This window comes from Rhinoderma darwinii, chromosome 4, assembly GCF_050947455.1.
Source record: "Rhinoderma darwinii isolate aRhiDar2 chromosome 4, aRhiDar2.hap1, whole genome shotgun sequence".
Classification (NCBI taxonomy): domain Eukaryota; kingdom Metazoa; phylum Chordata; class Amphibia; order Anura; family Rhinodermatidae; genus Rhinoderma; species Rhinoderma darwinii.
The window spans coordinates 247,837,927-247,850,346 of record NC_134690.1 but is presented as its reverse complement, the minus strand read 5'-3'; the positions used below and the strand labels follow the sequence as shown (position 1 = coordinate 247,850,346).

General features: G+C 41.1%; 1 protein-coding gene across 1 annotated transcript in view; it reads right to left on the bottom strand.

The window, feature by feature from the left end:
* Window positions 1–12,420, bottom strand: part of LAMA2 (laminin subunit alpha 2) — an 852,154-nt gene that overhangs the window by 373,032 nt on the left and 466,702 nt on the right. The window contains exon 19 of the mRNA XM_075863715.1: window positions 3,810–3,896. Within this exon, the coding sequence (XP_075719830.1) occupies window positions 3,810–3,896 (87 nt within the window). The remainder of the gene's footprint in view (window positions 1–3,809; window positions 3,897–12,420) is intronic.

Genomic DNA, 12,420 nt, shown 5'->3' with positions numbered 1-12,420 from the left:
AGGAGCGCCCCATCCCCCGCGCCACCTCATAACTATGAGCATGCTGTATTCTTTAATCACTCCTAAAACGCCACAATATTTTTGTGTCGTTTTGGCTAATAGGAGAATACACATGTCCCTGTAATATGCTACTCTTACCTAGGGCAGCATATTTAGCTGACAGATGCACTTTAAACATTAAATATAGTAGATATTACAGTTCAAAAAATTAATTCACAAAAAAAAAAAAAAAGACAGTCCAGTAAACATTTCTTAGTGCACATTTTGATGAAACTGTACAGGCCCACATGCCATTTCATGTCACTAAGGTTGCCTACAATTAAACTTGGTGCAGGACTGCACAGCGACCACGGACGTCACAGCGCAACACCTGCAAGGGAAGTTACACAGAAGACCAACAGCACCCCAGCTGCCAGGCCAAGCCCCTTAGTTTTTCTCATAACCTCCCAAAAACACAGCACCTCAGCAGCAGAGACCACCATACAGCACACAAGTGGTCACATGAAAGAAGCTTGCCAAATAGCCTCAGTGTTCATCATAGTTCAAAATAATCAGTGTTTTTAGCCAGGAAAAGGAGAAATTATGGAAATAGTTATGTTACATTTTAAAGGAATTTTTTAGGAATTTACATTGATGACAAATTCTTTCCGCCACCAGCTGAGTGAAGGCAATACTGCTGTACAGCAGATCTTCTCGAGCTCAATCCTATTCACTTCAATGTAGCTGAGCTGCAGTACCAGGCCCAGCCGCATGTACAGAAGCGCTGCTGTTACGGAAACAACAGTGAAGGGACCTTTTTTTTGCCGATTAGTGAAGGTCTCAGTGGTCAGTCCCCAACTAATCACACTTCAATTTCTAAAAAAAAACAACATTTTAGCTTAAAGGCTATGTACACCTTTGAGGTCTTTGGTTTTCTTTTTTAATAAATAGGTCAGTGTGATTAGCGTAACTTTTTAATTTGTTTTTATTAAAAATGTGTTTTACTTTTTGAGATACAGCTGCTTTCTATCCTGTATACAGAGCAGCTGTATCTAGCCAAAACTTGTATCTGTCAGGTCAGCGGGATTGATTGGTTCACTGACAGCGGCTCCTGTGTGTCTCTGACATGCAGGACCCGCTGTCACTTAACTCGCCAGGTCCGCCATAATGACGGATTCAGTGAATAGCGAACGATACAGCTGTTCTGTATACATGATACAGAACAGCTGTATCTCCAAAAGTAAAACTAATTTTTAATAAAAACGAATTCAGAACTTACACTAATCACACTGACATCTATTTATTAAAAAAAAAAAAAAGCCCCCTAAGGCGTACATAGCCTTTAAGATGGTTTGCTCCATTTCATTCCTGCAGAGATAGTTTTCCTATTATTTGCTATGATCAAAATAATTTCACCCATGACAAATTGTGAGCAGTACTAGTTTTCCTCTTTTATAATGCGTAGAAGTGCAAAAACTATTCTTGAGTTCTCATGCTTGGAAATAAAAGCTTAGGCGGTGCTTTAAAATCTGACAGTGTTTACACGTCATCTTTTATCCAAAAAAATTAAAGAATCTTTATACATCAATTCTCCCATTAGTTTGGATAAAAAACACCCCAAAAAATGTGCAGCAAAAAATGAACAGATTAATCTAGGCTTTGAAACATGCCTCATATAGCAATAACAATAGCGACATAATACTATATTAGAAGGGTTTCACTAAAGTGATATGTCACATTGATGTTCTTTAAAAAGGAACGTATTCCCACTTTTATTAGTATCAAAAAAGACTTGTTAAAATGTCAAATAACAGGCTTGGCGTCAAGGCAGTATTCGGTAGGTGTAATGGGCCTACGCGTTTCAAGCACGGCTGGTGCTCTTAGTCATGGCATTCATTCACTGAGTGAATGAATGCCATGACTAAGAGCACCAGCCGTGCTTGAAACGCGTAGGCCCATTACACCTACCGAATACTGCCTTGACGCCAAGCCTGTTATTTGACATTTTAACAAGTCTTTTTTGATACTAATAAAAGTGGGAATACGTTCCTTTTTAAAGAACATCACTGCAGCGCTGGATCAAATCCTTTCTTTTTGTACTATTGCCTACCGTGGACCGTTGCGGAGATCCGGGCGAAGCAGGACTGTCAGGAGGCGAGCTGGTGAGCTGGAGGTTTCCTCCCCCTGTATTACCTGATATGTCACATGCTAGCATTGTAATGTTACTTTGAACAAAATATTTGCTATAAATATCATGCATGATGGAGAATTTATTTGACAGTTTTGCCTGTTACTGGTGCCATTAAGAAAAAACATATACCTTGCAGTATACTTTTTTTTTTGTATACACTTGTATTGAGACGTGTAGCTGATTACGCTTTACATTGCAGTTCTTCAGGCTATGGGATCCCAAAGTAGCTGACCAAACACATGCCAAAGGGACAACCTTTTGGCATAGGTTTAGTATGGGAATTTCGACATTGCACCACAGAGGTGGTGTGAATTGAGATAAACCTCATTGCTCTATGTCCGATACCTCCATGTCTCATTTTTGGTGGGTGAACGTTATAGTATATGTGTCAAATTTTCATAAATCTGTGCACTATTTTTGAGAATATGATGCATGTGTTACACCCTCCATTACCTATTTTAGAAATATGCCCTGTTATATTACAAATGTAGACCTCATGTACACGAACATGTGCATTTTGACTGTAAAGAGTGATCTACTGTACACAACCATATTGAACACCATGTCATGGGCCGTATTTGGCATATAAATCCAATATACGACCCTGTGCATGAGTCCTTAGAGCACATTTAATGCCTTAAATATCTGAGCCATGTTTGTAAAAAGTACAGAACCCCTTTTATCTTCAAAGCTTTGGCAATCTCAATGAATTAAAAAACATAGTACATTTCCAAGTATCAGCTAGTTAAACACACAAGATACAGCGAAATAACCAGGTTGATGAAAAACAAACATATTTTTACAATTCCAGATCCTTTTCTAAATCTTTTTTTTTTTTTTACCATTTTTTACCATTAAGTCCAATTGGTACATTTATAATACTGAACCATAAGGAATTTGCAAATGAAATACGATCTGCGGAGATGTTTATTTCAGCTGTTACTTTTGAGAGTTTATAGCTCTAAAGTTAGAATAGGCTTAAAATATACCACTTTAAAGCAAGATTTACCTAACCGGGAAAATGCCGTCAGCGCTGAATGAGAGCACAAATATAGGGTTTCTAACTTGTATTATTAGATTTACTTGTAGATAAAAATAAATGAAAATGCACATTGTAGTGATTGTCTAACATGTTTTGCCATTTTCTTTTTTATGTGCAACCCTATCTGATCTGGAGGAAATGAGCACTGCCTTTAGGAGCAAGTGAGGATTGTTACATAGCTATGAATCTGGTATATTATTGCTCATACATTGAAATGTACCAATGAATGCAGTCATTAATATGGTATTAGTAATACTGTAAACATGGATTGGATTTATCGTTTAACTATTTAGAACTAAATTACTTGTGCATTGTAATAAGCACTTTAATGTACATAATATAGTATTCATTGGCCGTCCTATGTAAATGCCACAGATAACTCATCATCGATAGTGTGAAATGCAAGCTCAGCTCTGCTAGCTCTGACAAACTCAGTTCTGCTAGCTCTGACAAACTCAGTTCTGCTACTTCTGTATTTCCATTGTGCTCCTTACTAAAAGCTATAGGGGTTATGAGGCAAGAAAACAAAAGCACAACTAAATTTAGCCCATTAAAACAAAATAATAGTCAATATGACTGATAGAGGCAAGTTCTTACCGTTCACAACGCAGCCCTATATATCCGGGACGACAGGCATCACAAACTAATCCGCGGGTCGGGTCCAGGTGGCATGTTGGGCTAAAACTTTGTTGTTGATCAGAGATGCAAAAAGGGAGAAGGAATGAAAAGAATAAAAAAGTTACCATTATAGTAGCACTTGTTCTTCAGAATTCATTACTCTGTAAACATGGAGATCCAGGAAGACCCTTTCGGCCTTAGACACACACATTTAGCTTTGGCTCCAGCCAATAGTCGCTGGAATGACTCTACTATTTCTGCCGACACTGGATATAGTACAGTGAGTGGCAGCATCCCAATGGCATGTTATGATGGGGCTTACTTTAGACTGTCACAGATCCTGTTCACCAGCGAATAAGCAGGAATGTACAGCTGTTTGTCTGTGCCCTGCAGGCCATTGCCAGAATATGCTGTGTGTTACTATGTGGCTGAGTTTCAATAAAAAGTGAGAATAGTTTTATTACAACTGAAATTATTCAAAATTATTATTGATAACTAAAAAAAGTATGTCAATACGGAATAACATTTTCTATAGAATTATTGTGGCCCCCTGTAGATTGCTTGTAGACATTAGCAGTGAAGGAAAACCATATAAATATTAATATAGTGGGGGAACGGCTATATCCAGAGCAATATTCTGTTCTAATTAATATTTACTTGTCTGCACTATCTCACTGAAAGTGACCTGAACATGTACACCATCTAGTGAAATATATAAAACCTTGGTTCTTCCCATAGGACACGTTTTTTTAGACCAAGCTGAATTTGATGGAAATCAGTGCCTGCTGTAGATGCAATTTTTATTTTAGGATGTTTTTCTCTCCTTTGACAGAAAGACTACCTATATGTACATATAAAAATGTAAGTGCACTTTCTATATGAGTGTTTTTCCAATGAAACTGTTATAAATAATAATAAACACATAAAAAAAATACATATCTATCAAGTATATTTTTGGTGCGATAGTGGTGCACAACTAAGGAAAGCCCCATGAACGCATGGGTCCAGATGTGGGTGAAGGAGACCTACTGTAAGGGCATGTTCACACGTGGTTGAATTGCTGTGGAATTCCGCTGCGGACAGTTCGCCGTGGAATTCTCAAGCAGCCGTTTTTTACATTTGTTTCAATACAATTTTAGGCAAGTTAGTTCAGAAATTGCGGAAAACGCCGCTGCGGACCACAGGCTGCAGTGCAGAATTTTCCCTCCGCAGCATGAATTGTCTGTTTCGGAGAAGTGGAATTTCACTGCGGATTTCAGCCTTTGCAATGCTAAAACTGAAATCTGTGGAAAGTCTGCTGTGATATCTGCCATGTCTGAACTACCTGTCAAACATGCAAATGTTGGTGCAGTTTCGTTGCGTAATTGCCCCAAATCTGCACCAACATTTGCAGCGGAAAAACTCCGCCATGTGTGAACATGCCCTAAGGCTGCTTTCACAAGACTGTAATATCAAACCCATTTTTGTGTCGGTGTTTTGGCAACAATGCCGGATCTCTCATGCTTCAAATGAACCTTAGATCACCAGAGAAGCGGGATATAGTTGCATATGTCTGAGGCATACATTCGGTGGCACACTTCTAACATGTATTCCAATGTTATGCCCTGGGAATTAGCCAGAGGTCAGGCCCCCACCGATCATAATGTTATGACTAGAGATGAGCGAATCGATTCCACATAAATCAAATACATTCCTGTGGATGTGACATACATGTCTAAGATAGGAAAACCCCTTTAATTTGTGAATCACCAATCTTCATGACATCATTCACAAATCTTTAATATATTAATCTTACTGCTGATAGCATATTGTTCAGTGTCAAGCATTTATACAGTGCTGCCATACTTCAGGTTGTTTGTTACCACCGGCTACCATCTGTTTTCCCATAGTCATATATGTTGTTGTCACTTTGACATTACTAATGCTGTCTTGGCAATAAAGAGCTTGAAAGGCATTGGATACAGTCCTAGAAGACCTCAGAGTGTCAAACACAACTTTTCAGGGCAATCGGAGTACTTTTGATTCAACCAAATCAGACCCGAATCGAATTTCAGGAAATTTTCTCCTCTTTACTTGTGACATAACCTGGTGATATGTCATACCATTATAAGATAGTAAAACACCTTTGCAGATTCAACCTATAGGACCTGAAGTGTGGGATAAGGGTTTTTTAGGCACCATTTGGGCTACAAGTAAGTAATAATTGAATCTGTATAAATGTGCAGTGCTCGTATTTATAGTGATGCAGCAGACAAGCGCATTTCACAGCACCATCAGCATTGATAGTAGCATTTAAGGGGTTTAATGCACCAGAATGAATGTTTATTCAATCCCTGGCATTACTACAGAAGTGTGGCTGTTACCCTAAACTGTACCCCTAAGAGTGATTGTGTGGACATTATAATTGACATGCCCACACAATCACTAGGATATATGTATATATCAAGTTGCATATGTATCCATCCAGTTGCGTGCAGTGTTCTATACGACTAGGTTCACATTTACCAGTAACTTCCGGCCAGTTTTTGTTAGTCTGAGCCGGACACAACTAATGACGTTTTTGTGCACTTTGAGCATGTTAACCAGACCCAAGTGCATGCAATGTTCTTCTGTCTGGTGTAGGCAGACATCCCACGAAAAAATGGAAGCAACTGATGCTGTAGATAAGCATGGGATCAGTTTGGGCATCAGTTTTCCTTTGCCGTTACTGTACCATGTCGGAGGAAAACTATGCCGCATTGGCGGATTTATGGGAGCATATACAGATTATCATTTCATAAATCAAATCCTATGCATATTATTTACATAGATCATACTGATCAGTAATTTTGATCACATGTTCCCTCACACAGATATATAGAAGAAAATAATTTACAGTTTTTAAAATGGGTTAAGAATATTCTATGATAGGGCAGATTCAGACGAACGTTGCGTTTTTGCACGCGCAAACAACGCGGCGTTTTGCGCGCGCAAAAACCATTTGACAGCTGCGTGTGTCATCCGTGTATGATGCGCGGCTGCGTGATTTTCGTGCAGCCGCCATCATAGAGATGAGGCTAGTCGACGCCCGTCACTGTCCAAGGTGCTGAAAGAGCTAACTGATCGGCAGTAACTCTTTCAGCACCCTCGACAGTGAATGCCGAACACAATATCGAGAAACCTGTTAAAAAAAAAGAAAACGTTCATACTTACCGAGAGCTTCCCGGCCGTTGCCTTGGTGACGCGTCCTTGGTGACGCGTCCTTGGTGACGCGCCTCTCTTGACATCGGGCCCCACCTCCCTGGATGACGCGGCAGTCCATGTGACCGCTGCAGCCTGTGCTTGGCCTGTGATTGGCTGGAGCTGTCACTTGGACTGAATTGTCATCCCGGGAGGTCAGACTGGAGGAAGAAGCCTGGAGTTATCGGTAAGTCAGAACTTTGTTTTTTTTTACAGGTTCATGTTTATTGGGATCGGTAGCCACTGTCCATGGTGCTGAAACAGTTTAACTCTTTCAGCACCCTGGACAGTGACTATCTCCTGACGTCGCGTACCGGAAATTTTTTTGCCGGGTTCGGTCAAAACGAGTTCGGCCGAACCCGGTGAAGTTCGGTTCGATTGTCCGGGTTCGCTCATCTCAGAGACACTCCATTTGGATGTTTGGAAACAGAAAAGCACATGGTGCTTTTCTGGTTACATTCATCCTTTTGACAGCTGGTGCGCTGTTTCAGTCGGTTCGCACGGAAGTGCTTCCGTGCGACCTGCGTGGTTTTCACGCACCCATTGACTTCAATGGGTGCGTGATGCGCGAAATACGCGGAGATATTGAACCTGTCGCATTTTGTACGCAGTGAACAAACGCTGCGCACAAATCACGCACTGTTTGAACTGCCCCGTTGACTTCTATAGGGCTGTGCGTGGCACGCGAAAAATACGCGGCCTGCACGCACGAAAATCACGCTCGTGTGAATCCCCCCATAAACTGAGGGATAGCAATAGAAAAACGGATACTCAAATTTGGCGCAACCACAGTAGAAAATATTCGGCGATATCGTCAATCCAAAAGAATGGTTAGGTTCCACAGTGTAGGCAAATAGATTTATTAGGTGAACAATGACGATGGGTTTCAAAACTGTTCTGGCTTCTTCCTCAGGTCAAGTACAAGTGTTGTCATTGTGCACCTAATATATCCATTTGCCTATACCATGGAACCTAGCCGTTCTTTTGGACTGACGATATCGGTGAATATTTTCTACTGTGTTTGCACCATATTTGAGTATCCATTTTTCTATTGCTATCTTTCCATGACTACGCTGGACAAACCATAGTTCCAGACCGGTACCAAGGCTGCATGCCACCTGCTTCGTTAGCCCATTGGGCACATCTCACGCATCATCGGATGTTGTACTCCCAGTACCAGGTCAGCATATTCCGAATACCGCTCACCTATTTTACCTTGTACTGTTTGATGCACTATGTGCTCTTTGTGTCTTTTTTGTCGTGTATGAATAGTGCTACTATGATAAACTGAAACATATATATCATTTTCCCATAGTAATTACTCATCAGGGAGTCCTTCAAACTCCGGTTGTACCAGATTTGACAATTATAACTATCCACAGGATAGGTGATAATTGTCTGATCACTGGGAGCTCCTCCAAACTCCTAGAGATCCCCACCAAACTTGAGTACGGTGGTCCCGAACCCTTTGTTCCTCCTCACTGCACCCCGCAACTCAGTTCAATGTCAGAACTGATGGAAATAGTTGTGATTTCCATGGACTTTGAATATAGCTGCAGCGCGAATGCTCAATTGCTGCTCCATTTAATGTTCCCCTCACTGTGGTCGAGCAGTAAGGTGGGGGGGGGTTAAGATCCCCGTTCTCGCGAGTGGGGGGGGGGGTGGCAGCTGTGGGGCTCCCAGTGATCAGGCAATTGGGACAGCCTCTTTAAACAGAAGCTGTCACCTTGGCCTCTTTTCATGGCTATATTAGTAAATAATTGTATTACCCATGAAATAACAGGTCTGAAACAACTTTCCTTAGAACTTAACATTGTACCTTTCCTCTGTTATTCCTCTTAGAAATGTATGAATAAATTGACAACTGTGTGTTACCAGTTAAGGGTATGTCCCTACACAGACTGACAATGTCCAATCAGTGCTGACAGAGTGAGACTGTGTAGGGATAGGGACAAATCCCTTTGACAAGGGGAATGGTAACACCAGGTTGTCAATTTATTCATAAAGTAGGAAAAACTGAAAAATGGAGCAGTACAGAGTTTTAAGAAAATATGTTCAAGAATTAGTATTCCATAGGAAATACAAGTTTTTAGTAAATTAGACATGTCAGAAGCGATGATCTGTCCTCTTTAAGAATGGAGATGAGCACTTTTGACATTTCATTGATTCTATAGCTAGTGAATTTTCCTTATTTCCCACTACAGGGCATAAATCAGCTACGTAAGTCAATAAAGACCAATCAGAAAGCAGGTGCCACGGTTGGGTTTACTCAACACCTCAGAAATAACTTTGAGCCATTGCCTAGCAACAGGCCCTTTAGTCAACAGGTAACATTATCAGATCTCCAATTTATAGTTAAAAGATATATAATAAGAATATTATATAATATAATGATATATATAATATCATATTTTTTCATTTTATTTTTAATATTCTTAGTTTTAAGGTTGTGAAGAGGACATGGAATGGTAAGGGGGAGGCAGGTGGTAGGACTAATCTTCTTGCTGTAATTCTCTTTAGGCCACCTTCACACAGATACTTTCTGACGTTTTAAACTGCATAAAAAGAACGTTTCTAAAAACGCTTGCGTTTTAAGACTAGATTCACACACAGCGTTATGCTGCTTTTTTATGTGTTTTTTGTGGCGTTCATGTAGAAAACTTCCGACATGTCATATTGACATGTCGGAAGTTTTGATCAGTGGGTGTCTGAGCATTGAATCCTCCACCGATCGCTAAAACGAAGCGACAGAAGCACTTGGGTGAGCACTGAGCCGCTTAATTTCTGATCGACTTTTCTCGGAAAGCCGAGCAGTTGGTGTACGGGCACAAATTAAAGTTTAGTTACCCTTTAAGCCTTGGAAAATAGTTGTTCATTTTCTTTAACCCCTTCCTGTCCTGCTCCGTACATTTCTGGCCATAGCAGCTAGTACTTAACGCAATGCTGATGCCCTTCGCACTTATGGCTGGTTCATAACATATAGCTGACACCCTGCTGCACTGGCCGGGATCGGAGCTAGATGTCATGGGTTATTATGGGTTGCACCTGGGGGACTAAAAAATAGCCCCCGATGTTTACCATGTGCATTTGCCTATTCGTGCCATGGAAGGACTAAAAAAAATATCCAACTAAGTTCATAATTTAAAAAAAAAAAAGATTTCATGTAAAAGAAAACCAAAAAACAATAAATCCAGCTTTTCCCCCATTACAAATACACTTGGTGTAAAAATAGTTTAAATAAGTATCACTTAATTTGTCACAACCTATATAATCAAGTATAAATGTTAACAACATAAATTATCCCCTAAAATAAAAGCTATTTTGAGTTTTATGCACCCCAAAATGGTACCATTGAAAATATAACGTGCAAAATATATAGTATTATAGTATTATTTCCTAAGAAAGATGCTTCTATTGTGCAAAAATAGTAAAATATAAAAAAACCTATACATATCTGGAATAAGTGTAAACATAATGACTTGTCAAATAAGGTTAAATTGTTATACTGTACGCTGAATTATGTAAAAAAATATATATAAATTGCAGAATTGCTGTCACCCCCCCCCCCAAAAAAAATATTTTTAAATAAAAGTCAAGGCTCTCTGACTGCTGTAGGCCGCATCCATAAAAATTGATTAACAGATTTAATAGATAAAATAGTTTTCACAGAAGGAAAATGGATGAAATGGGATATGCAGTTAAAAAAAATCACTAAATTCCATCACACCATCATCTGGCATATTATCAGTAGATATCCTTCCTGAATTTGAAGCTCAGAAATATTTCATCAGAATGCGTGGGAAATACCTTAGATCTTCTAATCATAAACCTGGTCACTAAAACCTAATTTGTCACTTATTTACTGTAAAATAAGAGACGGACAAGCAAAGGCCATGGCAACTTCCATGTTCAAAATGTGGAGTGCTGATGTCCCGTACCGGGAATTATCTCAAAAGCTATTAGAGTGATGGGCTAAAGTGAGGAAGGCTTTCAAATGTGAACTATGGAGGGAATCCCATCTTAAATTCCTTCATAAAGCAATATATGGGTTTAACATTCCTCCGCACCCCAACTACCCAGATAGACTGGTAGCATGCTCGAGATCAGGGGCGTAACTAGGAAAGATGGGGCACCATAGCAAACTTTTGACTTCCCCTATCCCCTGGGTGCCACAAACAGCCCCCCTTGTAGATAGTGCCCCCCTGTAGATTCTACCACACAGCGCCCCCTTGTAAATAGTGCCCCCTGTAGATAGTGCCATACAGCCCCCCTGTAGATTGTGCTATAAAGCCCCCTCCTGTAGATAGCGCCATACAGCCCCCCCCTGTAGATAACACCATACAGCCCCCCTCTCCTGTAGATAGTGCCATATAGGCCCCCTTCTGTAGATAGCACCATACAGCCCCAACCCCCCCCCAAAATAAAAAATAAAGAAATACATTTAAAAACATAAATAAATCGATCTGTAGCCTAGTTAAAGGGATTGTCCCACAAAACACATGTATCCCCTATCCACAGGATAGGGGATACATGTGTGATCGCTGGTGGTCCGACCGATGGGTCCCCCAGCGATAAGGAGAACGGGAAACCAAAAGTCCGCCGAAGTGCTCAATGGGACTTCCGGGGTCTGTGTCTGGCTTGTGTGTCCGACTGCTCCATAGAAATGAATGGCGCGCCGGTCACACATGCACAGAAGCTCCCTGTAGATGATGTCACACACAGCCCTCTGTAGATGATAACACATACCCCCCTGTAGATAGTGCCACATACTTCCCCTGTAGATAGTGCCACATACTTCCCCTGTAAATAGTGCCACATACTTCCCCTGTAGATAATGCCACATACTTCCCCTGTATATAGTGCCACATACTCCCCCTGAAGATAGCCCCCACCCCCTCCCTGTCCCTATAGATAGAGCCATTGTGGCTCCATATATGGACAGTGATGTCGTCAGTGGTTCCCTCTATGAGCGGAATCCCCGGCCAGACGTCGTCAACGCTCTGGTCGGTGATTCTGCTGCAGGAGGTGCCCCTGATGTCACTGCCCTTATATGAACAGTGAAGTCATGAGCTACTCCTGGAGCGCCGGAATCCTGGGCCAAAGCGTTGCTGATGCCTTGGCAAGGAATTTCGCGCATCGAGAGAGCCCTGACTTTACTGTCCATATAAGGGCAGTGATGTCAGTTGCACCTCCTGCAGCAGAATCCCCGGGCCAGGGTGTTGGTAACGCTTCGGCTGGGGATTTCGCTCCAGGAGTGAATGGCAGAGCAGGAAGTGGATAGTTTCTTGCTCTGCCATAGCATTCAATTGTATCTGCATCCTGAGGACGCAGATACAATTGAACGTAGCAGTTGCCGGGACAAGTCCCGGGA